The sequence below is a fragment of the Jaculus jaculus genome, chromosome 15 (genome assembly GCF_020740685.1).
Source record: "Jaculus jaculus isolate mJacJac1 chromosome 15, mJacJac1.mat.Y.cur, whole genome shotgun sequence".
In the NCBI taxonomy this organism is placed as follows: Eukaryota; Metazoa; Chordata; class Mammalia; order Rodentia; family Dipodidae; genus Jaculus; species Jaculus jaculus.
This window is the reverse complement of record NC_059116.1, coordinates 21,382,038-21,396,044: the sequence shown is the minus strand read 5'-3', so window position 1 is coordinate 21,396,044 and position 14,007 is coordinate 21,382,038. Positions and strand designations below refer to the sequence as shown.

General features: G+C 42.2%; 1 protein-coding gene across 1 annotated transcript in view; it reads right to left on the bottom strand.

The window, feature by feature from the left end:
• Positions 1–14,007, bottom strand: part of Thoc1 (THO complex 1) — a 45,794-nt gene that overhangs the window by 15,334 nt on the left and 16,453 nt on the right. Inside the window, exons 9-11 of the mRNA XM_045134710.1 lie at positions 12,966–13,039; positions 9,622–9,730; positions 7,798–7,929 (exon numbers count right to left, since the gene is read on the bottom strand). Coding sequence (XP_044990645.1) covers positions 7,798–7,929; positions 9,622–9,730; positions 12,966–13,039 — 315 coding nt within the window. The remainder of the gene's footprint in view (positions 1–7,797; positions 7,930–9,621; positions 9,731–12,965; positions 13,040–14,007) is intronic.

Below are 14,007 nucleotides of genomic sequence, written 5' to 3'. Positions count from 1 at the left end.
TCACCACATCTGGTGATCAGCCCAGTCCACCAATCCTGAGGGCTTCACACAACTCCGACGTATGAATTCACTGTCTAGCCTCTGATGCTTAGGAACTTGTTTTCAAACTTTGACTTACATATCATTTTCAAACAACAGTACAGTGATTCTTAAACATTTCCTCGGGAGTGTGGATGATTATACAGGAGCCGTAACAGCTTTAACTTTACTAATTATTATAAAATTGCTTTGTCTCATAGTTGAGTTTATAGTCCAACCAACAGTTTAAGGAATGTATCATTTTCTCACATCTTTACCAATACTATTTATTTCAGGTGTTTTAATTTATGCAAATTATATGCAATGGCTAACTCTATTCAGATTTCTATATATTGGAATTATTTGTTCACATCAGCTTCCAGTTTTCCATTTTTTAATATTTATGTGTTTGCAAGGGAGGGAAGGAGAGAAAATGAGTGAGAATGGGCACTCTAGGGCCTCGAGCCACTGCAAACAAAATCCAGATTCATGCACCATTTTGTGCATCTGGCTTTACATGGGTAGTGGGAATCAAACCCAAGTTGTTAGGCACTGCAGGCAAGTGCCTTAACTGCTGAATCATCTTTTCAGCCCCATTTTGCTGTTGTTTATTTATTTATTTGAGAGTGACAGAGAGAGAAAGAGGCTGATAGAGAGAGACAGAGAATGGGAGCGCCAGGGCTTCCAGTCACTGCAAATTCCAGATGCCTGCGCCCCCTTGTGCATCTGGCTAACGTGGGACCTGGGGAATTGAACCTCAAACCGAGGTCCTTAGGCTTCACAGGCAAGTGCTTAACCGCTAAGCCATCTCTCCAGCCCTTGCTGTTGTTTTTAATCCAGACTATTCTGAAAACTATAATCTAAGAGGCAAATCTCTACACATAGTCTGTGGCTTTTCAGTTTGCCTAAGGTCTTACTATCTAAGACTATTACTTTATTATTTATTTATTTATTTATTTATTTATTTATTTATTTATTTGAGAGCGACAGACACAGAGAGAAAGACAGATAGAGGGAGAGAGAGAGAATGGGCACGCCAGGGCTTCCAGCCTCTGCAAACGAACTCCAGACACGTGCGCCCCCTTGTGCATCTGGCTAACGTGGGACCTGGGGAACCGAGCCTCGAACCGGGGTTCTTAGGCTTCACAGGCAAGTGCTTAACCGCTAAGCCATCTCTCCAGCCCGACTTACTTTTTAATATTAAGCTTAAGTATTAATATTTTCTCACATGATCCATGCTTTTTGTGGCTCACGAAATATTTCCCTACTCTAAAATTATGTATTCATATTTTCTAAATTTTCTAAAAGCTTTGCTTTTCTGAGTCAGACTGTCTGGTATTCCAGAAGCAATCTGTGTCCATACCGGGGCTGGGCGGAATCCTTCCGCATGGGCAATGAGTTGCTCAAGCAGCAGGAAGTACGCGTTTTCCTCACTCAGTTTCAAGCTGTTTCTCCAGTATTCATTTTTCTTCTTTATACCTATATAATTACCTTCCTGTTTTAAGTACTGTATACTCATGAGCCTTGATAGTTCACAGGTTAAATATTCTGTCTTCAACTTTTTCTTATTCTTAGCTCTTGGCCTTTGAACAACCTACTTGGAGGTTGACTTAATTTATGGATAAACTGAAGAGAAATGGCACTGGGTTTTCTCATCTAAAAATGTAGTAATGTAGCAAGGATTACTCTTGGTTATTACATTTCACTGCTATCTTAAGTAACATGTTGTAATTGATTATTGGCTTTCAGAAAGAACATTACTGATGTTTCTCCTGCAACTTTGCTTGGAAGTCTTGTTAGTTTTAATAGTGTTTTTTTTTAAATGTTATTTCTGTTCATTTTATTTATTTATTTATTTATTTGAGAGCGACAAACACAGAGAAAGACAGATAAAGGGAGAGGGAGAGAACGGGCGCACCAAGGCCTCCAGCCTCTGCAAACGAACTCCAGACGCGTGCGCCCCCTTGTGCATCTGGCTAACGTGGGACCTGGGGAACCGAGCCTCAAACCGGGGTCCTTAGACTTCACAGGCAAGCACTTAACCACTAAGCCATCTCTCCAGCCCAGTTTTAATAGTTTTTTTTTTTTATTTTTTAAAATTTTTTTGTTCATTTTTTATTTATTTATTTGACAGCGACAGACATAGAGAGAAAGACAGATAGAGAGAGAGAGAGAGACTGGGCGCGCCAGGGCCTCCAGCCACTGCAAACGAACTCCAGATGCGTGTGCCCCCTTGTGCATCTGGCTAACCTGGGACCTGGGGCACTGAGCCTCGAACCAGGGTCCTTAGGCTTCACAGGCAAGCGCTTAACCACTAAGCCATCTCTCCAGCCCAGTTTTAATAGTTTTTAAAAAGAAAACAAAACAGCTATATCATGGGCATTTCAATCTCATACTTTTTTCTTGTTTTGTTATTATTGAGATCTTGTCTGGAGGGACTTTTTTCTCTCTTTCAAATTTCAGAAAAAAAAAATTATTTTCAAGAGTATTCTTTGATGTTCTGATAACATGTGTCTGAGAATTTCTGGGCCTGATGTTATTCAAGATTCTACCCCAGTTTACTGATATTTCCCGTATGGTTACTCATTTACTCTGGTGTTCTACTTGATTTTGGCAATGTGTTCTGTAGGGTTTTGTTGTTGTTGTTGTTTGTTAATTTATGGCATCATTTATTTGTATTCTTTTATAAGTTTTATTTATTTGCAAGCAGAAAGAAGTCAGACACAGAACAGGCACATCAGGGCCTTTGGCCACTGCAAACGAATTCCAGATGCATGTGACCCTTATGCATATGCATCTAGCTTACGTGAGTCCTAGGGAATTGAACCTGGGTCCTTTGGTTTCACAGGCAAATTCCATAACCACTAAACCATCTCTCTAGCCCTATTTATTTGTATTTTCTTAAGGTTTATTCTGAACTTTTCTCTAGCTTAAGAAATGTCCAATTAGGGCTGGACAGATGGTTCAGTGGTTAAGCACTTGCCTGTGAAGCCTAAGGACCTCAATTCAAGGATTGATTCCCCAGGACCCACGTAAGCCAGATGCACAAAGGGGCACATGCATCTGGAGTTCGTTTGCAGTGGCTGCAGGCCCTGGTGTACCCATTTTTTTTTCTCTCTCTCTCTGTCTCTTCTCTCTGCCTGTCTGCTGCTCTCAAATAAATAAACAAAAAGAACTATTTTTAACCCTTCCCTTCCCCTTCTTCCTTCCATCTTTTTTTCTTTGTTTTATCGAGTGACTGTCTCCTCCACCAAGCCTTTCAGGCTTTGCCTTTCTGTAAACTACACTCTCAATGCAGATATGACATTTGCAAGGGATCTTTTGCATCCTGCCTTCAGACATTTCTAGATGGCTGTGACTAATTAACTCTCATCTGTTTTACTTTTATCACTTAAAAAAATTGCTTATATCTTAGCCGGGCGTGGTGGTGCACGCCTTTAATCCCAGCACTCGGGAGGCAGAGGTAGGAGGACTGCCATGAGTTCAAGGCCACCCTGAGACTCCATAGTGAATTCCAGGTCAGCCTGGGCTAGAGTGAGACCCTACCTCAAAAAACAAACAAACAAAAAATAAATAAATAAATAAAATTGCTCATATCTTACTTGCATGACTACACTTGATCCATATACAAAGATTTTAAAAATAATTAAGAATGATGATTAGGGCTAGAGAGATGGCTTAGTGGTTAAGATGTTTGCCTGCAAAGTCAAAGGATCCTGGTTCAAATCCCCAGGACCAACTTAAGCCAGATGCACAGGGAGCGCATGTACCAGGAGTTTGTTTGCAGTGGCTGGAGGCGTGCCCATCCTCTCTCCCCCCCTTTCTCTCTCTCTTAAATAAATAAATATGTACGTATATTTATATTTTTTAAATGATGACCAGGCCTGAGTCAAAAGTGTCACAAATAAAGAGGACAGCCTGCACTCTCTGTCTTGAGGACTTTCTCAAGTCGACTGTGCGTGTGCACGCGTGTGTCTGCCTGTGAACGAATGGCAGCCATCTGAAGAGATTTTAAATTTGTGCTAGGACAACGAAGGTGGCTGGACATCTCTCCTACAGCTAGCTCATGAACAGAAGCCTCACTTTCTCTCTTCCTGAAACACTAATAGTAGGCCAATAAGGTTCCTTCCCCAGTGGCCACCCAAAGCACAACACTGACACGCTCGATACATTGCTGCATGAATCAAGTTTCCCAAATCACTGGTCACAGCTGTGACAGTCCTGCCCTCTGACTCAAATGAGCAGTGCCAAGCCACACAAAATATGGTGACTGAGCCTCCTAAGTGCATTAACAGAACATACCACTCAAATCTTGCTGAGAACTACTGAATGGTAATACAGCTTTTAAAATGGAAGTTAGCCCTTTTATCTTTGTTCTGTAAGAAAATGTCAGTTTCTTCACTGACACATACACTTTGTAGCTTTTTCCAAAGTTTCTTTTTTTGCCTCAAGCACATGGGCCAATAGTCATGTGTCTACTTAACTTTTAGACACTAGTGAAAATCTACAGGGAGTTCAATGTTGAGTCTGGAACAAATGGAGGGCTGGCTCTGTCTATGACATACAGACAAGGAGCATTCCACTTGATCTTTTCATTTTGTCACTCACTCTCTACTGGAAAGTGGTGGGATGGGTAATGCCGAACCTACATTTATTGATAGAATTTTTGGGGGAGAGAGGGACAATGTCTGGATGGGCAAATCAGGCTAGGCTTGAACTTGAAATCTACTTCCTCGGTCTTCTAGTGCTGGGATACAGGCATGAACCGCACCTGTGAGAACTCAGACATGGAAAACGTACTCATCACAGTGAAGCGACTACTCACGGTGCTTCAGTGGCTCACTGTGAGCTCTGCTGTGATATGCTAACGTACTGAAGCAGGACTGGAATACCACCAGGGCCTTTCACTCGGCATAAGTTGGATTTCATTTCTAAATAAAGTGAAATTGTCCCTTAAATTTCTGAATATAGGACTGGAGAGATGGCTTGGCGGTTAGGTGCCTGCCTGCAAAACTGAAGGACTCATGTTCAACTCTCCAGGTCCCACGTAAGCCAGACGCAGTGATGCAAGCACACAAGGTCACACAAGTGCATAAGGAGGCACATGTCTTCAGTTCAAATGCAGTGGATGGAGACCCTGGTGTGTCCATTATCTCTCTCTCCCAGTAAAAAAAAAGGGAGGGCTGGAGAGATGGCTTAGGGGTTAAGCGCTTGCCTGTGAATCCTAAGGACCCTGGTTCGAGGTTCAATTCCCCAGGACCCACCTTAGCCAGATGCACAAGAGGGCACATGCGTCCGGAGTTTGCATTGGCTGGAGGACCTGGCGTGCCCATTCTCTCTCTCTCTGCCTCTTTCTCTGTCTGTCACTCTCAAACAAATAAATAAAAATAAACAAAAACATTTTTTTTTTAAAAAAAGGGAGTCTGTTGGGCTTGCCTCCAAAGAAAAAATTGCTGAATACAACTCTGGACTAATCTTAAATAGGCAATTCTCTACTAACACAAAACAAAACATGCCAGTACTACATGTAGTGACTGATAATCCTGGATTATTTTGCTTTGCTAATAAGATAACTTTATTATTGAGAATTAGAATATGTAATCATACCTTAGGCTATACAAAAAAGTGGTCCTAAGAAGCCAGGTGTGGTGGTACACGCCTTTAATCCCAGCACTCGGGAGGCAGAGAGGTAGGAGGATCACTGTGAGTTCAAGGCCACCCTGAGACTACACAGTGAATGAAATCCAGGTCAGCCTGAGCTACAGTGAGACACTACCTCAAAAAATAAAACAAAAATAAAACAAAACAAAAAAAGTGGTCCTAGAAAATTATAATATCACACTCATCTAAGGGAAACTTCCATTTCTACAAAGAAGAATATAACTTACAAAGACGTCTATTTTACTTGTACAAGCCATGAATATCAGCAGCTGCCACATAACTGGCCTCACTGAAAAGTGGTATCATTCTTGCCATGCATCATATCCTGACTCAAAGAAAGTCTGACCACATTTGTGTCATAACATTTCTGGTAATGCATTCCCACCAGATGGGGTCAGAGGCTGCATTACAGTGAAAAAATGCCAAAAACCACTTGTCCAAATCCGCTCACCAATGAACTGATAGGCTACAGAATTATGTTCCAAATAATCACAGCTTAAGAGTTCACTTTGACCACCTCTAATGCCAAAGAACAAGGTACCTCTAGCCCTGGAAAAAATTCAGATCTTTGTTTTCTTTTGTCCTTCAAGGCAGGGTCTCACTTTAGCTCAGGCTGACCTGGAACTCATTCTGTAGCTCCAGGCTGGCTTCAAACTCAGTGATCCTCCTATCTCAGCCTCCTGAGTGCTGGGATTAAAGGAGTGCACCACTGCACCTGCCTGGTTCTCAGACCTTGGATTTGTAATCAGTCAGTCTGTGTAGGGAGCTTTAGTGAGAGGACTGGGAGTTTACTTTCCCTCCTTGCCTCCTCTCTCCTCACACTTCCCTGCTAGCAGTTTGTCACTTACTTCCATCAGGGCTACAGGACCCCAGTCTGGAAGTCTTCTGCTAACATTCTACAGCAGCTGTCTGATGAGTGCACAGGTGATGCCATCTATCCACAAGAAGCAAGCACTTACACAAAGCTGCATCCTGGTTATTCCTGGGCCCATAATACCCTATACAACCATCTATCTCCCTTGGCAGAAGACAGGGAATCTTTTCTTTCCATATGCAGGTAAAGCTGCACCCAGGGCCTCCAACATCTAGAAGTCAATGTGGCTCTGTCCCTGGTCACCATATACAGCACCACTGATCTTTGGTATGTGCAAACTCTTGGTATCAACATGTGGTTTGAATTCAGTGCAGTAGACTGAGGCTGCATATCATTCACTACTTATACTTCTGATGCATGAACATGTTTGTTTCTGGAAGCCCAGCTTTCTCTTTGCTGGTTTTCTCTTTTTATATTTTACCTACCATTGGTTGCTATGTCTTTGGAGCAAAGGGAGTGAGTCAAAATAAAATCAATGTGCCATCCTGACTAGAAAAATTACACAATCCTTCAGGGTTATATTTTAACAATAGTTACTTATTGAAATGTATAAATAAGACCAACAGGAAACTTAAAAACCCCTTATAAACAAATGGCAAAATGTTTTCATAAATGCAAATCAAATTCTAATGTTTGAAATACAGATACTTGAGAGCAATTAAGCAACAAGTACAACTTCCTTAGTTAAGAAAGAAATGGGACTTTCAAACTAACATCTGTCAGCTTTAACCAAAAGTGAAGCAAGGAACATTTCTACTAAAGTTAAAGACGACTAATAGAAAAAAAAAATCTAAGGGCTGGAGAGATGGCTTAGCAGTTAAACGCTTGCCTGTGAAGCCTGAGGACCCTGGTTCGAGGCTTGATTCCCCAGGACCCACGTCAGCCAGATGCACAAGGGGGCACACGCATCTGGAGTTCGTTTGCAGTGGTTGGAAGCCCTGGCGCGCCCATTCTCTCTCTTCCTCTCTCTCTCTTTCTGCCTCTTTCTCTGCACGTTGTTCTCAAATAAATAAATAAAGATAAACAAAAAAAAAAATTAAAAAAAAGGAAAAAAATCTAAGCCAGACATGGCAGCACACGCTTTTAATCCAAGTACTCGGGAGACAGAGGTAGAAGGATCACTGTGAGTTTGAGGCCACCCTGAAACTACATAGTGAATTCCAGGTCAGCCTGGGCTAGAGTGAGACCCATTCCCCCCAACAAAAAATATAATTATGCTTAAGTGAAAAAAAAAAAATTCATACCTTTTCACTTGTTAAAAATTTTGCAAAATATACATGTTCTCCTCCTGTTTTCAACTCTTCCATCTTTTTTCTGGATGCTTGAGTATCATCTAACTTATAACTCTTAAAAACAGCCAAAACTTCCTCAGAATACTGTAAAGTAAAAATACAAGTTAGATTTTTGTTTTTTTTTTGGCAGTGTTACAAAAAATCCATTTAATACTTTTCTATATCAAATATTTAGAATTACTCTCAGTTAATCATATGTATATGGCAAAGCATATTAAAAAAGAGACAAACTGTTTTGTGTGAGATTTCACTGCATTTTAAAAGTTGGTGTAAATTGTCCTTCTAAAGAAACAGGATTTACTTTCCGGCCTCATGGCACACGCCTGTAATCCCAACTCTAGGGAGGCAGAGGTAGGAGGATTGCCATGAGTTTGAGCCACCTGAGACTATTTAGTGAATTCCAGGTCAGCCTGAGCTAGAATGAGATAGTACCTCAAACAAACAAACAAACAATAATAACAACAATAACCCCCCCCCAAACAAACCAGAAAAAAAAGATTTATTATAAAGTTTTGTAAGAAAAAATAGGAAAGGAAAGGAATGCTTTGAAAGAAATGCTTTGGTGTCTGTGGGGTACTGGTATCAGGAGCTCAACCTCTGAACCCAAACTCTAAGGCTGCTACAGTGTCCTTGAAAATGGTGTCTACTACTTGCCTATATCCCATGCATACTCTCTTACACACTTTAATCCATCCATAGACGACCTGGAACACCAAATCAATGTAAACGCTATCAAAGTATGTGTTATACTATGTTGTTTAGGGAGTGACAAGGAAAAACTCTGTATATTTTCTGTACAGATATAATTTTTAAATCTGTAGTTGAAGCCACAGATGCAGACTGAACTGATATGAAGGGCTCACTGCCTATGGAAACTTATCAGTTAAACTGTTCAAGCAGCTGTGGAAACCCTCAAGCCCTTCCTTGCTGTGACCGTGACCAAACAAATCCACAGCGCCAAATTCTACCCAAGCAGAAGATCTCAATTTGGATGGCACCACTCCTCGAAAGTGCATGTGAAACAAGCTGGCACACCCGCCATGGTACTTATTTATCTATCTATTATTTATTTATCTATGTTCATTCCCCACCCCTGCCCAGCAAGAGCTAGACACATTAGAGTTCTTCTAAAGCGGGGGTTGGAATATTTCTTTGCTTTTTGCAAAGGCCCAAAAGGTATTTTGGGCTTTGTGGCACAAATGGTAGCTGCTGCTACTCAGGTCTAGCATTACAGCATAACACAACCAGGTAAATGCTCATGATTTTATTCCAATAAACCTTTATTTACAAAGCAGACCGTCTGTCCCAGGCCATAGTTTCATAACTCCTAGTTTAAGAGGGAAGCTGGGGGTGGGGGGAGAGAAGCCTCTTTGAAAAAAACAGATCACGTTTTATGTTGACAATAACCACTATATTAAAAAAAACCCTCAAGCCTTTAATTACTAACATTTAAATCTCCATGCTATAAACTATTCCACACACCAGTGATGTTTATGTCAGTTTACAATTTATCTTCTGTATATTATGGAATAGGTATATCAGAATTCTATAGTAAAAAGCAAGCTGGCCAGGTGTGGGGGTACACACCTTTAATCCCAGCACTTGGGAGTCAGAGGTAGGAGGATTGCCATGAGTTCAAGGCCACCCTGAGACTGCACAGAGAAAAGTTAGCCTGGGCTAGAACAAGACCCTAAAATAAGACCCAGGTGGAGCAGTTCTAGTTTGCCACTACCTATAACATACTGGGCCTTTGACAATCTGTGACTGACAACTCACCTTGAGAAATGTTTTCCATGAAATCTTCTCATAGCATTGCACTGGGTTCCTGAAGTAATCCTGAAGTGACCAGAATTTTCTATATAGGTTGTAATCAATTGGAATGGAGCTAGTAAAATAAATGTCACATTTAAATTACTGAACAGCTATAGAAATAGTCTTTTCTTGAGTCACAAACTCTTTTCAGAAACTCATGAAAGCAACTGCCTTTTCCCTACTGAGGTATATATTCAAAAATAATTACATAATATTTTGTAAACAACCTGAAGGAATTCAGAGACCCAAAGAGACCTTCTTAATCTATACTGGTGGAGTCCTGAACTTTGGCTGCATGCATGGCTATTTGGAAGTAAAGATCTTTCTGGTTGCCAGAAGCAGCCACATGAAACTGGAAGTAGAAATCACACACAATGCTTTGGTCTTATTAATCATCTGCCTTTCCTCATCCCTGCTGGCTCAGCTGCAGCAGTGGCAGTGAGCAACAATGCACCTCCAGAAGAAGGGCAGACACCAAGGCATGCTGCAAAGAAGGCAGAAGCAATCAGGGTCCCTAGATTAGCTCAGTGAGTAAGTGTGGTCCTACAAGCCCAGGCTGTAGACTTCAACACAGGAAAGAAATCAATTTCTATGTGGTTTAAACCAATGTTAATTTGAATCTACTTAAATGCTACCCACTCAGTTATAAAATGCTAATATGAGACAAATGTATAAAGTACAAATCAAATAAGTATAAAAAGATAGGCCTTTTCGGTAGTTACTCTATTATGTCATACATAACAATGGAGTATCAATGACATTTGCTTCAAGAATAATGGAAGGCTACCTCTATCTGAGAGAATCAAATAACTAGTTTTTTTGTCCCTTTGTCTTACTTGATAAGAAATTCATAATCTAATTTAATGTTTGAACCAGTAAGAATCCTATTCCAAATTGCTAATCGCTATCTTCTACCTTAATTGGCTTAGAGGCACCTCACAAAACCATTTTTTTTAAAGATTGCTTTACTATTTACTATTTAATTAATTTATTTGAGATACAGAGGAAGAATGGGTGCACTAGCCACTGTAAATGAGCTCCAGACATATGTGCCACCTTGAACATGTGACAGTCTACTGTTTATTGTTGATATTGAGATACAGGAGGCTGTGTTGGCCATTTTAAGTAGGAACTCTCACTTTGTAAGCCAGATACAAAAAGTGGTGAAGTACCTGGTGTTCTCTTGCAGTGGTAGGAGGCCTTGAAACACACTCTATGTACAAGTTAAGTACATGAAAGTTTTTGTTGGGGGCTGGAGGGCTGGTTTAGTGGGTAAGGCACTTGCCTGCAAAGCCAAAGGAGCTCGGTTCAATTTCCCAGGACCCACGTAAGCCAGATACATAAGGGGACACATGTATATCTGCAGTTCATTTGCAGTGGCTGGAAGCCCTGGTGCATCCATTCTCTCTCTGTCTCCTACTCTCTCTCAAATAAATAAATAAAAATAAAATATTTTAAAAAATTACTGGGCTGGAGAGATGGCTTAGCGGTTAAGCACTTGCCTGTAAAGCCTAAGGACCCTGGTTCGAGGCTCGATTTCCCAGCACCCACGTTAGCCAGATGCACAAGGGGGCACACGCATCTGGAGTTTGTTTGCAGGGGCTGGAGGCCCTGGGGCACCCATTCTCTCTCTCTCTCTCTGCCTCTTTCTCTCTCTGTCACTCTCAAATAAATAAATAAAAAGTTAACAAAAAATTGTTTTAAAAATTATTTAAAAAAAGGTTTTGTTGGTGTATTTGAGCCAGATGTGATTTCATACTATAGTCACAGGTAAGATATTATTTATGAATTCAGTTCTTAAAGACTATCTGGTGATTCACTGCTCATTCACACAGTAACTCTTCATACACGTCCTTCCTCCATCCAAAAACACCGATTGTGGCAAACAGAGGCAGCTGGTCCTGCAGCATGCACTAGTTTATGACCACAAACAATCCGCCTGAATTGTCTCCTCCAGCTAAGGAAGTAACTATCTAGCAAGTATCCTGGGGTTCTATGTATGCTTCAGGAGCCATTATCTTAGAGCCTGCTGCCTTGGCCAGCGAGTTTAAAGGAAGGACAAGGGGAACAGTCCAGTGTTGCTCAAGTCAGACCTCAAAGGTCTGCTCTACCCACAATGTATGTAAACAACAGGCCTCTAAAAAATACACGTGTGGGCGTGGTGGCGCACGCCTTTAATCCCAGCACCCAGGAGGCAGAGGTAGGAGGATCGCCGTGAGTTTGAGGCCACCCTGAGCTACCTAGTGAATTCCAGGTCAGCCTGCGCTAGAGTGAGACCCCACCTCGAAAAACCAAAAAAGGAAGCAACGGCTACCAACAGCAGGAGCTGAGGAGCTACCAGTGCCGAGTGCCTTGTATTTCCCACTGTTTGCAATATCAGCAACTAGCATGATAAATACCAAGTGCCTTAGCAGATCACTGTTTGTTTTTCTTTTCTTTTCTTTCTTTGAGGCTCAGGCTGACCTGGAATTCACTATGTAGTCGAGTCTCTTGATCTCATGGTCATCTTCCTAACCTCTGCCTCCAGAGTGCTGGGATGAAAGGCATGCACCACCACGCCCGGCCTAGCAGATCATTTTTGATCACCATCTTATTTAATCTTCTTGACAACTACAGTGGGCAGGTGGCACTGCTATAGGTTAAGATGTAAAACTGAGCTGTAGGAAACAAGTACCGTGCTCAGTACCACGTGACTGGGAAGTGCTGGCATCCACCCTAAAGCAACCACTTGACCTCTGGGCACCAAAAGCACACTATCCTGTGCACAGAGGAGGCTCCTGCTCATTGTCTGGGCTGCCACAGTGGAAATGCTTTCAGTTCAAGTGATGCTAACTTCCAGTGCACTGCCTCGGACTCTGGGAAAAATGCTCCTGAAGTCTCTGTCACCGCTTCCCTTTTCCCTCTTACTGCTTCTAACTAACACGATGAAGCAGTTACCTGGAAAGGCGGCTCAGGGCTGTAAAGGATGGGAAAAGGAAGAGTGACGAGACAGAAGAGGGGGTTCCTTACCCTTTCCACCTCATGACAAGTCAGTGCAATGCCACAGGCATGAGACCCGCCAGGACTGAAGAAGGGGAGGAGCTCCTAAGATTGCCACTGGCTGGCAATTCAAATCCTGGGATATGCCCAAGACAGATGATGTAAATAATGAACTATCCGCCCATAATTTAGACACCAACTGACACAGCCTGTTAGTAAGTTAACTGATACACAGGAGAGTGGTAGTGAATAGATCTATAATTGTGTTTATATTCTAGTACTTGTGAGACCTCTCTGTAAATGAAGCCGTCTAAATTCTAGAAACTCACCAAGTTGTTGGCGCTTCGTCGTCTCCCATTTCACCTTCTTCCACGTCCATCCCTTCTTCTCTGTCCTCAGTGTGCTTAAAAAAAGAAGACCATCTGCTTCGTGACAGAATTCAAAGCCGGGAAAACAGTGCTTGGTGAAGTGCCTGCGCAAGCACGAGGGCCGCGTTTAGGACCTCGGCGCCGCGGGAACGCTGGCTGTGGGGTGCGCCTGGAAGCCCAGTGCTGGGCACACGGACGGGAGCAGCCCTTGGGCTTGCTGGCTACTCCAGGCAAACTGGTGAGATCTAGATTCACTGAGACTCTGTCTCAAAGGATGAGATGGAGAGGGAGAGAGGAAGACACCTCATGCCAATCTCTGGCCTTCACATGCATGTACACCTGCCCACATATGTACACCTACACCCATATGAACATGTGTGTGCATAATACACACAAAATCAAGCTACAATTAATGTCCTGAGGAAGTGATGGGAAGATGTTAGAATGTTAATAAGGTCTATTGAGTAGTGTGTGGGGCTTCATGTTGTTGAATAGCCGTTCACTCTGAAACACAGGATAAGGCTGAAAGAAAACTGAATGAAAATAAACAAACAAAAAAGCTACAAACTGCTAGACAGTTAATACTAGAGGTCTAGTTTCAGTAGACCTAACCTCTCTTCTTTTGTGTGCGCACCATGGTGCACAGGTGGAAAGGTCTGAGGACAACCTTGAGGTGGTTGTCCTCTCCTTCCTTCCACTTTGATGAGACAGTCTACCTCGTTTTGTTGCTGTGTGTGCATCAGACTACCTGACGTGCAAGCTTCCAGATAGTCCTGACTTTGACTCCAGCTGCCGTAAGAACACTGGGATGACAGGCATGTGCGCCACTCTTTGCTCGCAGCTTTACACGCATGGTGGGGAGTTAGACTCTGGCTGGCAGGCCTGAGAGCACACACTCGTAACGCTGAGCCCTTTCTAGCCCCAGACCTATAGCCTTTAAGGCAAGAGGAATTTTATGTGACAGATACAAGAGCAGAACATTGACATAACAGTTATGCAGAAA